We start from the raw sequence: 18,212 nt of genomic DNA, 5'->3' as shown, positions 1-18,212 counted from the left end.
CTCCACTGGCTCCCAATTCCCCAATGAATCCAGTTCAAACTACTAACACTGATTACGCAATTTTTGTGCATATGTTCTGTTTTTTTCCCATGAAAGAAAAAAACACATCGCGGTAAAAAACGCAGCATGTTCATTAATTTTGCAGATTTTTTGCGGATTTTCCACTATATTATTGCATTGGGAACCTCCGGAAAAAAAAAACGCAAAAAAACACGCAAAAAACGCGAAAATACACATGCGGATTTCTTGCAGAAAATGTCCAGTTTTGTTCAGGAAATTTCTGCAAGAAATCCTGACGTGTGCTCTAAAGGCTCATATGCCTTCCACTGACCCGCTGAGCGCTACTCTTTAGGCTCTTTATGAGATTTGGTGGCTCTAGTTGATTTCAAAGCTATTTCATCATGAATACAATAAAAAGTCAAAGAAAAACATTTGCAAATCTCTGTATAATACAGCTATAAAATTATTCTCAACCTCTGCAATCTATCAATTTGCTAGTCAAACAAAAATTGTGACTACCAGCTGTCCAATATAAGGAGCCTGCTCTCTGACCAAGCACATGGAATATTAGAGGTTTTCATGACGGACGCCATGACACTATGCTGGATCTGTACAAATAGAGTCCAATGGACTCCATTGACTTGGTAATGAAAGAGCCGGGAGAAATCCATAGTGAAAATCTACATAAATAAGCACGCTGTATTTTTGTACATCTGCAGCGTGTTTGGTTACAGGTTCCATCTCTTTTTTTTTTTGCTTTTGGATTTAAAAAACAAAAAAACAAACAAACATTCTACTGTAAATTGCTGCAGATTTATGGTGTGAAATCTGAATGTGAATCTGCAGCAAATCCTGAATGTGTATAGCCTGTGAATAGCCTGAGGCCTCATTAAAAGGTTATTTCCGGGTACGAAAAAAACAGACCGACTATCACCAGTGATTTTTATCATCGTTTCATCCGAGTGTCAAATTTTTCTCACACGTAAAAAAACAAAAAAAAAAAGTTTCTCCATTTTCTTTAAGAGTTTGTGAAAAATCGGACAGCGCTCACTTCTTTGTGATTTTTTCACAGATCCATGGACTTGCATTGCCGATTTTGATCCAATAATAGGATAAAAAAATGGAGCGGTCTCTGCGATTTTGCATGGACTGCTTGGTCCAAGGAAAAAAAATCAGATATGTGAACAGCCCTATATCATAAATACAAGCACCATCCCGTCAAAAACACAGACAGTGCTTGTACAAGAAAAAGTGTCGTGCAGCAGTCAGAACTAAAATGCAGAACTCGCCAATAACAATGTCATTTGGTGGCAGATGTATGAAGCGCTGCTAACTACTCGCTACTACTACAGCAGAGGTGTATACACTGCGGAGCTCCCGACATGTCTTCATAAGCCGCCAAGCATAGAGTATATGCCAAACCAGTGTCCTGGAGGTATACGCCGGCCAGGGGTGTGTGTAGGAAAGTGCAGCCCACTACCCATAACTATACAAAAAGACCCACTGAAAAAAAAAAAAAAAACACTAGTGGTATATGGCTTCTACTGTGGGAGACATACACCACTGTATACCTACTCAGAGAAATACTTTGGAGGTTTTGTAGGATGATATACAGGTCCTTCTCAAAAAATTAGCATATAGTGTTAAATTTCATTATTTACCATAATGTAATGATTACAATTAAACTTTCATATATTATAGATTCATTATCCACCAACTGAAATTTGTCAGGTCTTTTATTGTTTTAATACTGATGATTTTGGCATACAACTCCTGATAACCCAAAAAACCTGTCTCAATAAATTAGCATATCAAGAAAAGGTTCTCTAAACGACCTATTACCCTAATCTTCTGAATCAACTAATTAACTCTAAACACATGCAAAAGATACCTGAGGCTTTTATAAACTCCCTGCCTGGTTCATTACTCAAAACCCCCATCATGGGTAAGACTAGCGACCTGACAGATGTCAAGAAGGCCATCATTGACACCCTCAAGCAAGAGGGTAAGACCCAGAAAGAAATTTCTCAACAAATAGGCTGTTCCCAGAGTGCTGTATCAAGGCACCTCAATGGTAAGTCTGTTGGAAGGAAACAATGTGGCAGAAAACGCTGTACAACGAGAAGAGGAGACCGGACCCTGAGGAAGATTGTGGAAAAGGACCGATTCCAGACCTTGGGGAACCTGAGGAAGCAGTGGACTGAGTCTGGTGTGGAAACATCCAGAGCCACCGTGCACAGGCATGTGCAGGAAATGGGCTACAGGTGCCGCATTCCCCAGGTAAAGCCACTTTTGAACCATAAACAGCGGCAGAGGCACCTGACCTGGGCTACAGAGAAGCAGCACTGGACTGTTGCTAAGTGGTCCCAAGTACTTTTTTCTGATGAAAGCAAATTTTGCATGTCATTCGGAAATCAAGGTGCCAGAGTCTGGAGGAAGACTGGGGAGAAGGAAATGCCAAAATGCCTGAAGTCCAGTGTCAAGTACCCACAGTCAGTGATGGTGTGGGGTGCCATGTCAGCTGCTGGTGTTGGTCCACTGTGTTTCATCAAGGGCAGGGTCAATGCAGCTAGCTATCAGGAGATTTTGGAGCACTTCATGCTTCCATCGGCTGAAATGCTTTATGGAGATGAAGATTTCATTTTTCAGCACGACCTGGCACCTGCTCACAGTGCCAAAACCACTGGTAAATGGTTTACTGACCATGGTATTACTGTGCTCAATTGGCCTGCCAACTCTCCTGACCTGAACCCCATAGAGAATCTGTGGGATATTGTGAAGAGAAAGTTGAGAGACGCAAGACCCAACACTCTGGATGAGCTTAAGGCCACTATTGAAGCATCCTGGGCCTCCATAACATCTCAGCAGTGTCACAGGCTGATTGCCTCCATGCCACGCCGCATTGAAGCAGTCATTTCTGCCAAAGGATTCCCGACCAAGTATTGAGTGCATAACTGAACATTATTATTTGTTGGTTTTTTTGTTTGTTATTAAAAAACACTTTTATTTGATTGGATGGGTGAAATATGCTAATTTATTGAGACAGGTTTTTTGGGTTATCAGGAGTTGTATGCCAAAATCATCAGTATTAAAACAATAAAAGACCTGACAAATTTCAGTTGGTGGATAATGAATCTATAATATATGAAAGTTTAATTGTAATCATTACATTATGGTAAATAATGAAATTTAACACTATATGCTAATTTTTTGAGAAGGACCTGTACATAGGAGAATATTCCCTACGGGTCTGTTCACACCTATGCCAGAGGCTCCGGTGCGGACTGCAGAAAATATAACACAGCATGCAGCACAGAGGTCACCACCGGGCTCGTGCGTGCGAGTGTCCCGCTGACGCCAGCACAAACTTCAATCGGATGTGCGTCTGAGGATCTGGTAAAGTGTATTGCGGCACAGAGACTAATCTGGTCCGTGCACGGCAATACAGGCTGCAAGCCAATCAGAGGCCAGCAGCAGACATCAGCATGCACGTGACTGGGAGCACATGGCAGTGACACCGTGCGCTCCTGTCACTTGCACGCTGGAGACTACTGGCTTCAGAAGAGGACGCCGAGCGGCAGGGAAACAAATGGAAGGGGAGTAGAATTGCTCAGTTTTTTCTATGCATTAAAGAAGAGCGGAAGAACGCAGGACATATACCTGGCACCATCGTGGTGTATATATATATATATATATATATATATATATATATATATATCAGGGTGGGGAATATATAGACCAGGACATGGGACATATATACCAGGATGAGGCTACATATATACCAGGATATATACCAGGATGGGACATATATTTGCCAGGATATGGGATATATATACCAGGATATGGGATATGCAGTATATACCAGGATGGGGGACATATATATCAGGACGAGGACCAGGAAAAGAGACATATATACCAGGATGGGACATATATCAGGATGGAGGATATATACCAGGATGAGACCAGGAAGAGGAACATATATACCAGGATGAATGAAATATACAGTGACATGTAAAAGTTTGGGCACCCCTGGTCAAAATTACTGTTACTTTGAACAGTTAAGCAAGTTGAAGATGAAATGATGTCTGCAAGGTTTAAAGTTAAAGATGACCCATTTCCTTTGTATTTTAGGCAAAAAATATATGTATATTTTCATCTTTTACATTTTAAAAAATTATAAAAAGGAAAATGGGCCAATGCAAATGTCTGGGCACCCTGTATGGTTAGTACCTATAACACTCCCTTTTGCAAGCAGCACAGCTTGTAAATGCTTTTTGTAACAAGCCAAGACTCTTTCAATACTTGTTTGAAGGATTTCCATTTATTCTTCCTTGGAAAATTCTTCTGTTTTGAGGTCTAGACACAAAATTTCAATGCTGTTCAGAGGGACTGTGAAGGCCATAGCCAAATCTTCAGCTTGTGCCTTTTGAGGTAATCTATTTTGGCTTTTTCCATGTGTTTAGGATCATTATCCATTTGTAGAAACCATCCTCTTTTCAACTTGAGTTTATTTTTTATGTTTGCATCAAGAATTTACTGAATTTTCATTGAATCCATTCTTCCCTCTACCTGTGAAATGTTCCCTGTGCCATTGGCAGTAACACAACCCCGAAGCATGACTGATTCACCCCCGTGCTTAATAGTGGTCGAGAAATTCTGTGCCATTTTCTCCACCCATACCTTTGATCATTGCGGCCAAGGAGTTCGATTTTAACTGCTATTTTAAGTCCATAGAACTTGCGTCCAAGATATGTCAGGCTTGTTTAGATATACCGTATATACTAGTCTATAACCAGAGTTTTTCAGCACATTTTTTTGTGCTGAAACCCCGCCCCCCCCCCCCCTATACACAAGTCACGGTACAGAAAGCCGGCGGGGTGGGGGGACGGCGGAGCAGCAGGTGCCAGCAGCCAGCGCACACATCATACTCACCGACCTGTGCGCCCTCGGTGCTGGCACTGCATGTCGTTCTGCCTGCAGTTCTTCCTGTGCTCAGCGGTCACGTGGTACTGCTCATTAAGGTGATGAATATGGACGCGTCTCCACTTCCATAGGGGTGGAGCTCATATTCATCACCTTAATGAGTGGTACCACGTGACCGCTGAGCACAGGAAGAGCTGCAGGCAGGTGCTGGAGGGCAGAACGAGATGCAGTGCCAGCACCCAAGGTGCGCAGGTAGGCGAGTATGAGGTTTTTTTTTTTTAATAGGAAACATGCACACAGGGATAGGGAATAAGGATGCACGCATACAGGGACGGAACTGGGAGGCATGCATAGCAGGACAGGGAAGGGGGAGGTATGCAGACAGGGAAATAGAACGGGGGAGGCATGCAGACAGGGACTGAACAGGAGAGGCATGCATATCAGGACAGGGAAGAGGGAGGCATGCATACAATGACAGGGACAGAGGAGACATGCAGACAGGGACGGGGAGGCATCCATACCAGGACAGGGAAGGAAGAGGCATGCATACAATGACAGGGAGGCATTCATACCAGGACATGGAAGGGAGAGGCATGCATACAATGACAGGGAGGCATTCATACCAGGACAGGGAAGGGGGAGCCATGCATAGCAGGACAGGGATGAGAGGACAATGCATACCCGGCTTATACAAGAGTCAATAAGCTTACCCAGTTTTCCATGGCAAAAGTAGGTGCCTTGGCTTATACTCGGGTATATACGGTAATTTTGATTACTGCTGACACCACATTATATGGTGAGGATGCAAAATAGGTTTTCTTCTGATGGCTGCTGCTTTTTGGCATAAGGTTAGAGGAGGCTGGGTTTTTCAAAAGTTCAGAAATTTGCATTATTTGGCCTTTCCTAACGATGATAATGAGCAACCCCTAACCCTAACAAGCCAATTAAGGTCTGAAACCTTGGTCAAAGTTATCTTAGCATACAAATCTCCAATGGCACCCAAAGTTTTGCATCAGCCAGTTTTCCATTTTGTCATTTTTTAAATGTGAAAGATGAAAACATATACAATTTCGCCTAAAATACAAAGCAAATGTGTAATCTTTAAGTTTTTCAGAGATCATTTCATCAGCAACTTGTTTAGCTGTTCACAAGAACATCAATTTTGACCAGAGGTGTCCAAATCTTGTACCGGGGCCCATCGGACTCTAGTTATGCCACTGCCTATCGGGATCTGTCATGTGACAGACCCAACATTGGCAATTTTGTTTTTTCTTTTCAGAGAACAGAATAGAAAAACAAACAATAATGCAGATGTCAAGAAAGCCTTTAAATAATAATGAAAAAAGAACATGTCAGCACAATATCCGTGGTTACAGTGGAATTGTGGAACACAGAACATTGGTACATTGGTCAGTGGTTATACAGAGGGACAACCGGTGAGGATGGCGCTGTCTGCTGAAACCAGAAACCATCACCATAGGAAAACCACCATAGCAATAAACACTGATGTGTACAGAGGATGGAAATGGTCGTACACAGAATATGGGGAGAAGCGCTGCACTCACATGTAAACTGGGGTGATAGGTGAGGACTCCATTGTCACACAGCGTTACATATTTCTTCTTCCATTCCTTATTTAGGGATTTCCCGCTTCGTTTCAGTAGCATACCCTACAAAAGAGAGACAAGAGGTTAGAGGGGTAACGAGAGGAGCATTCAGTACCAGGAGCAGCCAGCCAGGCCAGGTGCGGTAACTCCGCACACCTTTTCACCAATTCTTAGCTCATCATGTATCACTTCATAGCGACATGAAGGAGAATGGACCTTCAGATTACGGTACATGGTCCTGTTTGGAGTAACTGCTTGGTGTAAATAGGGATCACTCCAATGGATTCCATTATTACCCTGCCAGATGATTACAAGCTTTCTACACCAATCACAACCATTCATATTTGTAAACAGCAATGATTGGACAGTCCAATTATGCGCCATATTGCAGGTATTTGTGTTACAATGTCCAATGAAATATGTCATAAAAAAAACCCCAAAAGCCCCCAAAACACGAGTACACATCGACCCCACATAACCGAACAGATAATGAAATGTATATGTATGTAGAGATGGTGTTCATTATTCACATAAGAGTTCTGTGTTTTTCACATACAGAACATGTATGCATGATAGTTTATGGGACTGTTCACATGTCTGTGTTTTGTTGAGGATAATGTGTCTAGCAATGAGACAAGGATCAAAACCAGCCACCCATACAACTATGGGCCTGTGAATATTACAAACAGCACACAGATACCATCTATACGCAACGTGTCGTGTGCTGTTCATTTTTAATCTGTCAGCAGTTTTTTGCTATTTAATCAAAGGGCAACATAATGAGCCGGATTCCAGGGATGCGTCATGCTCAGCAGCTTGATGTAGTTTCAATACAATCAGTGTTTTATCAGCAGGAGATTATCACGGCAGGACTAGGTGTCACGTGCCAGGCAGTCCAACCGATCTACGTAATCCCGCCCCCACCGTTAATTGGCAGCTCACTGAAATGAACAGTAGACCCAGGAAGCCGAGAATCAGTGGTGTGGGCGGGGTTATACACAGCTCAGCATTCTCAGCACTGCTACAACAGACAAAACAGGATTCTATGAAAGCTACAACAAGCAGTTCAGTAAGTGATTCATCCCTGAAATCTGGTTCTCTGCCTCTATATCATGCTACTATAAGAGTACATAGCAAAACCTGCTGGCAGACTCCCAACATTGCAATAAGTAGAATAAACTTACATTTTTTTTAATTGCATACAAGAAAAACAATGCGGTAAATCAGTCCTTTTTTCACGCATGAGCAACTTTGCTTATGCCTGAATGACGCCAAAAGAAAAATCAATGACACTGCTGGGGTGCGAAAAGGTCCAGGGTGCAAACACCGGATTCCGGATGTAGGGCCATTTCACTTTCCTGCAGACACAATTAAAGGGACTCAATCAGCACAAAGTGACTGTTCAAACCAAGTCCTGCCGCTCGGTACTTCATGGTGGAGCCAGTCATTTATATACACCTTCACAAATGCTTGTTTTCCCTCAATCTCCACGACCCTTTTACTTTGACAGCTCTGGCTTCATAGATCCAGAGAAGGGCAGAGATAGAGGGAAACCAAGCAGGTGGGAAGGTGTATATAAATGATCAAGCACCTGCACTTGGTTTCAACAGTCATTCGGTGCCGACAGAGTCCCTTTAAGGAGAACAAAAAGAGAGAACTTCCATAGAGTTCAATGGCAGCGGCACACATTTCTATGCACCGAGTGCCCCCTTGTGTAAGCAGGGAAATTAAAGGGAAGTATCTTTAGAAAATAACATTATTTCAGCAAAGTTTTTGTTGTTTTATTCAACATACTTCAAGAATTTGTAGTGATTTCTGCAATGTTGCAGTTTTCCCTTTGATCACTAAGCATCATAATAGGCTATTGCCCATTTTGTAGAGATCACTATTTAGCATATTTAGTAGCGATCTATCATGGCCAAGATTATAATGAAATGCACTGTACGTAGATAACACAGAATACGCCACTGATAATAGTTGATGGTCACAGCTCACCTCCCTACTATAAAAAATAAAAACATGTACAGTATTCTTAAAGAATAGCAGTATCAGGTTTCATTTCGTGAAGGGAACCTGTCGCCCGATTCATGCTGCCCAAACTGCAGGCAGGATGAATCAGAGCCTGGATTCAAGATTGCAGACACATATTTTTCTATGGCGTTTTAAAGAACATAGAAATTAAAGATCGGCAGCAGATGAGAGGGAGAGTTCAGGCTGGTCCAACATTGCTACAGGTGATGACAGGTCTCTCCCACAGCGAGCGACCGGTCAATCACCTGGAGCAGCAGTAGATAAAGAGGACAGAGAATGGATTCGGTCTCTGTTCCAGCTATGGTCACCGGCTTCTTCAAAGTATATTTTTTCTGAAACGCCAGTGTTTCAGAGGAAAATATACCTGGCTGCAATCATGCTGCAAAGACAACATGAATCAGGCGACAGGTTCCCTTTAAAATAATATACAAGTGCTTCTCACTAAATTAGAATATCATCAAAAAGTTAATTTATTTCAGTTCTTCAATACAAAAAATGAAACTGATATTATAGAGTTATTACACACAGAGTGATTTATTTCAATTATTTATTTCTGTTAATGTTCATGATTATGGCTTACAGCCAATGAAATCCCCAAAAAGTGATTATCTCCGTAAATTAGAATACTTCATAACACCAGTTTGAAAAATGATTTTAAAATCCGAAATGTTGACCTACTGAAATGCATGTTCAGTAAATGCACTCAATACTTGGTCGGGGCTCCTTTTGCATCAATTACTGCATCAATGCTGCATGGCATGGAGGCAATCAGCCTGTGGCACTGCTGAGGGGTTATGGAAGCCCAGGTTGCTTTGATAGCTGCCTTCAGCTCATCCGCATTGTTGGGTCTGGTGTCTCACCTTCCTCTTGACAATACTCCATAGATTCTCTATGGGGTTAAGGTCAGGTGAGTTTGCTGGCGAATCAAGCACATTAATACTGTTGTTTATAAACCAGGTATTTGTACTTTTGGCAGTGTGGACAGGGGCCAAGTCCTGCTGGAGAATTAAATTTCCATCTCCAGAAAGCTTGTTGGCAGAGGACAGCATGAAGTGCTCTAAAATGTCCTGGTAGATGGCTGCGCTGACTTTGGTCTTGATAAAACACAGTGGACCTACACCAGCACTTTTATACTTAATATTTGCTGGCAGAACTGGATTTAATGACTGAATGCACATAATCTGTCTGGGGAAACAAGGATTGAAAGCAGCAGCTTTGGCTGACGTTTATCCAACGAATATGGGCTTATTGTCAAGATCGGACTTCAGAAGTGCCACGCTTCGGGGTGTCCTCGTTTCCTCCTTGCCGGATGGTGCATTCCTCATAACTGACAGTTCGGACTAGCGGCATGGCTGACCCATTTGCACAAACTGTGCTTTGACTCTGCAGCATCGGAGGAGCACAGGGGAAATAAGGCTGACTAAATCAAGTGATCTGGTCAGGTTCAGAGCAACGCTTGCAAACAGCTAGAATGCAGCCGTCTCTTCCAGACTGTAGCGGTGGCCATTAGAGTAGGCAATAAGCAGTACACAATAATTAAATATCCCTCCATTCTGAGGACGGATGAGATTTTAATGACAGGTAAAATTACAAAATTGACTGCAAAACAAGCACTTTTCAGTTTTACCCATTTATGTTGAGAAGAAACCCCCGGCCTCCATAGACATTAGATAGAGTAGATGTTGACTGAATGATTGTTCGGCACACAGCCGTCACACACAACTTCCCCATACACAGGAACGCTTGGCCGAGTACTCCTGAGTAAACATGAGCGAACATCGTCGGCTCCCTCCTTATTTGGCTCGCTAATAGAGCTTACAGAATAGCTGCAGCGGGAGCCCGGATACCTGGAGCGCTCCGATAATCAGGTGTCCGGCGCCGCAGCTCCATGTGTCGCGGCTGTGTGACTGTCACAACACACAGGCTCTCCATGCACATGTTGTGACTGTCACAACACACAGGCTCTCCATGGACATGTTGTGACTGTCACAACACACAGGCTCTCCATGCACATGTTGTGACTGTCACAACACACAGGCTCTCCATGGACATGTTGTGAATGTCACACAGCAGCGACACATGCAGCTGCAGAACCGGACACCTGATCATCGGGAGCGATCAAGGTATCTGGGCTCCTGCTGCAGCTATTCGGTATGCTCCAGGCCGAATAAGGAGGGAGCCGACGATATTCACTCACGTCTACTCCTGAGTTCTCTGTGAGGGAGTTGCTGCCAGATGAGATTTATCTCCTGGAAGACAAAAGTATTGGCCACTGGCATTTATACATGGGACGAGTGGATATACACTGAACTGTCCTCCAATCCAGCCAATAACTAGTTGGTGGGTTTGGCCAAATTTAGCCTAATGTGTATGGGACCTCTAGAGTGGTCCAGAGTTCTCGCTCACAGCCAACCATGTTTTATTCACCATGATAGAGGAACGTAGATCAGATGCTGCCAAACAGTGGCCCATCTCCCAGAAGAACAAATTATTTTTTATAATTCCTCCTGCAAGAGGGCAGAAGGCCCACAATCACAATAAATATAAATAAATACAAGGCTGCCATCAGAGCATTACTGCCTTTACTGGTTTATGGGGCCCAGTGAGCAGAAGTACAGGGGGTTATAATAAAGTACTATGCAGAAGCACATCTTGGAGCAGGGAGCTTTCCCGGAGCTCTACAGCTGTCAAAATTGAATGGCTGAACAGCTCCACCCGCCTGTTCTGTGATGTCACTAGTGTGCGTCCCCAGATGTGGTCAGTCACAGTGCAGAGAACCGGAAGATGGTAACGCTGAGGAGTCCGGAACTGTGCAAACAAGAAGAGGGGAGTATTTAATTTTACGAATGGAGAAATATATGGGGCCGATATTATATGTAGCATTATTTGGGGCCCATACTGTGTGCAGCATTATATGGGCCCATTCTGTGTGGAGAAATATATGGAGCTCATTCTGTATGGAGCTCATTATTCTGTATGGAGCATTATATGGGGCTCATTATTCTGTATGGAGCACTATATGGGGCCCATACTGTATGGAGTAATATAAGGGGCCCAAATATACTGCATGGAGCATTACCGTATATAGGAGGAAATTGACTTTAGTAAAGGGTGCACTGCTGAGGACAGTTTCTAATGGTAGGGTACATTCATCAACATCCCGTTTACCTCTAACCCTACAGGTACTGAAACTCTGAAACCTGTGGTCCCTAGATCACCTCAATCCCCTCTGCTTTATGGTATTGTAGAATTTACAATAGATATCACTCATGTAAAGTGAAATCTTTTGCATTGTACTATACCTATATTTCTCTGCCATATCTGTGCATCATAACTTGTGGTATCTGTGAAAGGGGCCCACAGACTCTTTCGACTGGGGCACACAAAAAACTGGAGCCGACCCTGGGAACAGCAAATGATGACTTGAGGGTGGGGGACGGACGACCGCAATGATGAAGTGAAGGTGGAGGGTGGATAAAGCAAATGATGACTTGAAGGTGGGGAGAGCAAATGAATTGAAGGTGGGGGTGGGGAGAGTAAATTATGAATTTTGAGAGTGGGGGGAGTTAATGATGATGCATTGTGACTGGGGGATGGGGACAGTAAATGATGATGAATTGAGGGTGTGAAACAAAAAATGATGATGAATTGGGGGCATGGTATTCAAATGATAAATTGCGGGCCGGGAGAGCAGTTGATAATTCATAGAGGGTGGGGTGGGAGAGAGGACATGACAATGAATTGGGGCAGAGGGGGGCATGTAAATATAACAAATTGTGGAAGAAGGAGGTACAGAGTGGGGGGTGTTGAGGATGCAGAAGTGTGACTGGTATGGAATTGGGGAAATAGTACAGTTGCTAATTAATTTATATATTTATTGGGTGGGCAAAACGTGGTGGTAATATGTGGTCTGGTCGTGGTGGCATTTGTTCCTTGCATTATTATTATATCGCCATTTATTCCATGGCGCTTTACATGTGAAAAGGAGTATATGTAACAAAAAACAAGTACAGGGTGGAGCGCGGTAATTTGCTGATTTGGGAATGAAATAAAAAAATTATGATCATTAGAAAAATTTATTTTATATTTTAATTATACTGAACAGTAATGGAATTTTTAAATTACATGGTTTTAAATAGTGTATCTGGCAAATGTCGACCTTCGCTATCCACACACTGCTGCATACGTTTTCTGAAGTTTTCATGAACTCTAACAAGCATGTCCACTGGTATTCTGCCAATTTCAGCTTCAATATTGTTCCTTAGGTCTTCCAAGGTGTTGGGACGGTTGATATACACCTTAGACTTCAGGTAACCCCAAAGGAAAAAAATCGCATGGGGCTAAATCTGGTGAGCGTGCTGGCCAGTTCACATCTCCCCTCAAAGAGATAAGCCGTCCAGGAAACATTTGCCTCAAACAATTCATGGTAACCCTCGCTGTGTGTGCATCATCAGAAAAAAAACACAATTGCGTCACGGGGTATCGTTGCTAACATGTCTTCACAAGAGGTCCGCCGTGTCAAATAGTCCCATGCTGACAAATGTTGGACCACGCACATTTTATACGGGTGAAAATTCAGTTCATCATGAAGAATCCGGTGGAGAGAACGTCTTGAAATGCCAAGAGCAAATGATTGCTTCCGAGCAGAGCGTTTCGGAGATTGCAGTACTGCTGCTCTAACTCTCTCGATGTTTTGTGGTGTTGTAATCCTTCTCTCAGGTCCCCTTCGTACACATGACCCATTCCCTGCTGTTCTGAATGCATTCACCCAATTTACAATTGATTGCCGTCCAGGAACACGTCCGCGTGGAGGAACAGCGAATTGTAAACGAAAAGCACGCTGCACTGCAATGATCGAGTGGGCATTTGAAAAATACGCTTCAACACAAAATGACCTCTCCTCACGTGTCCACTGCATGATGGCAACTGAAAGGCAGAGGAATACAAATCTCCCATCAGCCACTGTAAGCCACACCCACTCTCCCCTCTCTTCGACCGACAGTGCCGCCACAGCATGCAGTGCAAAAAAGCAAATTACCGCGCTCCACCCTGTACAATAATCTTGAACAAAACGTGTCGCCGATTGGTACAAGAGGAAAGAGGACCCTGCCCACCAGGGCTCACAATCTACAAGGGATGGGTGAGGATACAGTAGGTGAGGGCAAAGCTGGTTTTGCAGAGGCTTGGTGGAATGAGGGTTACTGCAGGTTGTAGGCTTGTCAGAAGAGGTGGTTCTATAGGTTTCTTTTGAAAGTTTCCAAGGTAGGCGTGAGTCTGATATGTTGGGGTAGAGAGTTCCAGAGTAGAGGAGATGCATGGGAAAAGACTTGTATGTGGTTGTGGGAAGAGGAGATAAGAGGGGAGTAGAGAAGAAGATCTTGTGAGGATTGGAGGATGTGTGCAGGTAAGTACCAGGAGACAATGTCACAGCGTTATGGAGGAGACAGGTGGTGGATGGCTTTGTATGCCATGGTTCGGGTTTTGAACTGGAGTTTTTGGGCAATGGGGAGCCAGTGAAGGGCTTGACAGAGGAGAGGTTGGGGAATAGCAGGGAAACAGGTGGATTAGTCAGACATCGGAGTTTAGGATAGATTGGAGAGATGCGAGAGTGTTAGCTGGTGGCAGCTATATATTATATATCACACAGTGGGGGAAATAAGTATTTTATCCTTTGCTGATTTTGTAAGTTTGCCCACTGACAAAGACATGAACAGTCTATAATTTTAAGGGTAGATTCATTTTAACACAGAAACAGAATATCAAAAATAAAATCCAGAAAATCACTTTAAATAAATTATATAAATATATTTGCATTTTCCTGTGAGAAATAAGTATTTGATCCCCTACCAACCATTAAGAGTTCTGGCTTCTACAGACCAGTTAGACGCTCCTAATCAACTATCCCAATTTTCAGTGCATGTTGACATTGGTGGGATGGCTTTTACGCTTTTTTGATCAAGAACGGTGTTTACCAAGTACCCAATGTTATTTGCACTACTGCTTATACTCTTACTTACAGCAGGGTATTTGTTCATTTGTTTCGGTGGTGGGTTTTGTCTGTTTGATGGCCAGTGTGAACATGCTTCTATTTTGCATGTATAGCTACCTACTCCAGTTCATTTTTTTCGGTTTAACTATTTTGAAGACACAAATTTTCAATGATTTTCAGATCTGTAGACTGAGGGCCATTTTAAAACCTTCAGCTTGTGCACTGAGGTTGTATATTGTGGATTTTGACATGCATTTAGGATCATAATCCATTTGCGACAGTCATCCTCTTTTTAACGACAGCTTTTTTTTTTTTACAGATGGCATTAAGTTTGCATCAAAAATTTATTGAAATTTCATTGAATTCATTCTTCCCTCTACCCGTGAAATGTTCCCTGTGCTATTGGCTGCAACACAACCCCAAAGCATGACTGATTCACCCCCCATGCTTAATGCTTGGCAAGATGTTCTTTTCCTTAAATGTTGTGCCCTTTTTTCTCCACATATACCTTTGATCATTGTGGCCAAAGCGTTCCATTTTTAACCTCATCGGTCCATAGGACTTGTTTCCAAAATGCATTGTTTAGATGTTCTTTCGTATACTTCTGATGCTGAATTTTATGGTGAGGACGCAGGAGAGGTTTTCTGCTGGTGACTCTTCCATGAAGGTCATATTTGTGCAGGTGTCACTGAACAGTAGAGCAATGTATGACAACTCCAGAGTCTGCCAATTCTTTGTGAAGATGTTTTGCAGTCAAGAAGGGGTTCTGATTTGCTTCTCTAGAAATCCCATGAGTAGTTCTCACTGATATTTTGCTTGGTCTTCCAGACCTTATCTTGACCTCCACTGTTCTTGTTAACTGCCATTTCTTAATTGCATTTTCAACTGAGGAAACAGCAACTAGAAACCACTTTGCTATCTAATTATAGCCTTCTCCTGCTTTGTGTGCCTCCACCATTTTCATTTTCAGAGTGCTAGGCAGCTGCTTAGAAGAACCCATGGCTGCTGCTTTTTGGCATAAGGTTCAAAGAGGCTGGGTTTTTATAAAGCTGGAAATCTGCATCATCTGGCCTTTCCTAACGATGATAGTGAACAAGCCATAACCCTAACAGGCTAATTAAGGTCAGAAATATTGGTCAACGTTATCTGAGCAGTGAGCACACAAATCTCCAAGGGTGTCCAAACTTTTGCATAGGACCATTTTCCTTTAGGCTAGGTTCACATTGCGTTAGTGCAATCCATTTAGCGGATACGCTATCGGATTGCGCTAACGCAATGTCCAAAAAGGGATTGCGTTCGGCAATCCCGCTAGCGCAGATCGGGAGCAGCAGCGCAGGCAGCGTTCGAGGTCCGTCCAAAACTAACGGCCCATCGCAGACGCATGCCAAAAATGGCATACGTTTGCGATGCATTAGCACATTGCAGTCAATGGGTGCGCTAACAGATCCGTTACATAGCGTTAATTGTGATAATTGCGCCATGTAACGGATGCTGTTAGCGGACACCCACTAACGCAATGTGAACCTAGCCTTATAAAATTTTTAAAATGTAAAAAATGACTTCTTTTTGACTAAGTACAAAGAAAATGTGTTGTCTGTAATTTTAGGCCTTTTAGAGATCATTTCATCGTCAACCTGCTCAAACTCTTACATGCCACTGTGTGTATATATATTTATATATATATATATTCACGCATACACACATATATTATCTTGCAATGCATATTTCTTCATGGTTGGCAGACACCGTCATCGTTAATCTAATGTGTATGGATTCACACTGTACCAAAAGGCAAGAATACAATAGATGTGTATTGCTCGTGTCTTGTTTCTCGTGAGTCATTTGTGATACAAGTGCTGAAATGATAGAACTTACAATATATATTATATATAAAGGAAATAGCCATCACATAGTCATAACAATTCCATCAAAACTGCTAAAGAACAAGGTGAATAAGTGAAGCAGAGCTGTCAGTATCAGTAAAGACTCATTATGATGAAAGTCCAATGACAAGTATATTACCCATGATAGACTAAGCTGGGGTCAGCCCTGCACAGCAGGGAGCCGTATCTCTACCCTAGGTATGCTCCCCGGTCTGAATTGAAGCGATTGACATAGAAGGGAGATGTTCCCCCCAGGCTGTCACAACAGAGCGCTCACACTCCTGCATGGGAACACAGTTCAATAGCAATTATTTACCAGCAAAGATTTATTGATCCGCCTCTGCCTGCAGAGGGAGAGGTTGGTGGCGCTAAGACTGACCAGGGGCAGGAGGCACTGATGATGTGCGACAGACGGACTGAAAACCAAATAGGGTTTAACGTGCCAGTCCCCATTACATGATGTCAATGTATCTATATTTCAGCATACCGGCTTGTGTCCAAAAATATCAATATTTCTGTCGAACAGACATTGCTACAGATGTCCTCTTCATCATTTGCAGCAGGAAGATTTCCTTACCGCTACTGTATGGCACTAGTTTTACAATGTACAGATGAACGGGGGAAGAACAAATGGAAAATAGACAATACATGGGAATATCTACCGAGAAACACGCTCAACTTAAACCGGTCCATGGCACGTTCCTCCTTCCGATGCTGTGGACCGCTAGTTCTGATTCACTTAATCGGGGACACCTAATCACATCTCTCCACCTTCTGTTAGCAATATTTCCGTATCCACGAAGGTGACGGGTGAGGGTTGCAGCACATTACACTTTAATAGAGCCGTCAGTGGCCGCCACAAGCCCAGGGTGCTAAGAGGGAACTTGTTATTGTCATTGTCCTATTTGCTAAGCCTGGGAAACAAAAAAAAAAGGAAAGAAAACAATAAAAGGATGTTGGTGGCGGGGTCAGATCACCCCAGTGACCCCTCTGTCATTACCAACATCTCACCGCTGGGAGGACATCACACAGGAGCCGGCTTCAAAGAGCCCTGCACAGGAGCTCAGCTAATGACAAGCAAATCCAACTCAAATGCCACTAATTGGCTAAACCGCTCACCTCTCCAGAGCGCAGCAGTAATTTACAATAATAAAGAGAGGGGGGATAGCGCCAGGAGAATCTCGCTGCCCTGTGCCGGCACCCCCTACACATGCACACAACGCACATTGTAATAATGATAGATACATACCAATTCAGGGCTAAAGACCGACATGGAAACGGAGGGAAGGAGGGATGAAGAAAGGGAAGAGAACAAGAGAAGGAAGACAGATTCTTTTTCATTTTGGCTCATAAGTCTTAATGTTGTAGAAGTGACGTTAGTGTACTGAGTACAATGCCGGATTGCCAGGAAGAGCTGCTCTAAATGTAGGCGGTAGGTCATCAGACCACTTACAGGACAAGTCGAGGCTCCGTAACTAAATCATTGCATTTTACATTATCTACAACTTTCAGGGAATCATTTCGTAAATGAAGCTCCTCTGTAGAAATTTACCAGTTGGGGGGTGTCCTCTCCAATCAGTGCTGATGGTGGAGACTGTAGAGACAAACCTCTTAAGGAGGGGAAACGTACCGGACGGGAGTTAAAGGAGCTGTCCTGTTTAACAAAATCCTAATCCCCAGGCACAGTAAATAAAAAAAAATAAAAAACAACCCACACTTATTTTACTTACTCTTCTTGAGTCCTCTGTCAAGTCTCCGCTCCTAGTGTCTGGTGTGACA

General features: G+C 43.1%; 1 protein-coding gene across 6 annotated transcripts in view; it reads right to left on the bottom strand.

Annotated features, from left to right (window-relative positions):
- AGAP1 (ArfGAP with GTPase domain, ankyrin repeat and PH domain 1) overlaps positions 1-18,212 on the bottom strand; it is a 484,860-nt gene that overhangs the window by 96,680 nt on the left and 369,968 nt on the right. For all 6 annotated transcript variants that reach the window (XM_069733319.1, XM_069733321.1, XM_069733320.1 and 3 more), the window contains one exon: positions 6,489-6,593. In XM_069733319.1, the coding sequence (XP_069589420.1) occupies positions 6,489-6,593 (105 nt within the window). The remainder of the gene's footprint in view (positions 1-6,488; positions 6,594-18,212) is intronic.

Source organism: Ranitomeya imitator, chromosome 7 (assembly GCF_032444005.1).
Source record: "Ranitomeya imitator isolate aRanImi1 chromosome 7, aRanImi1.pri, whole genome shotgun sequence".
Classification (NCBI taxonomy): domain Eukaryota; kingdom Metazoa; phylum Chordata; class Amphibia; order Anura; family Dendrobatidae; genus Ranitomeya; species Ranitomeya imitator.
The sequence above is the reverse complement of the archived record's forward strand: the minus strand, read 5'-3'. Positions and strand labels throughout refer to the sequence as shown.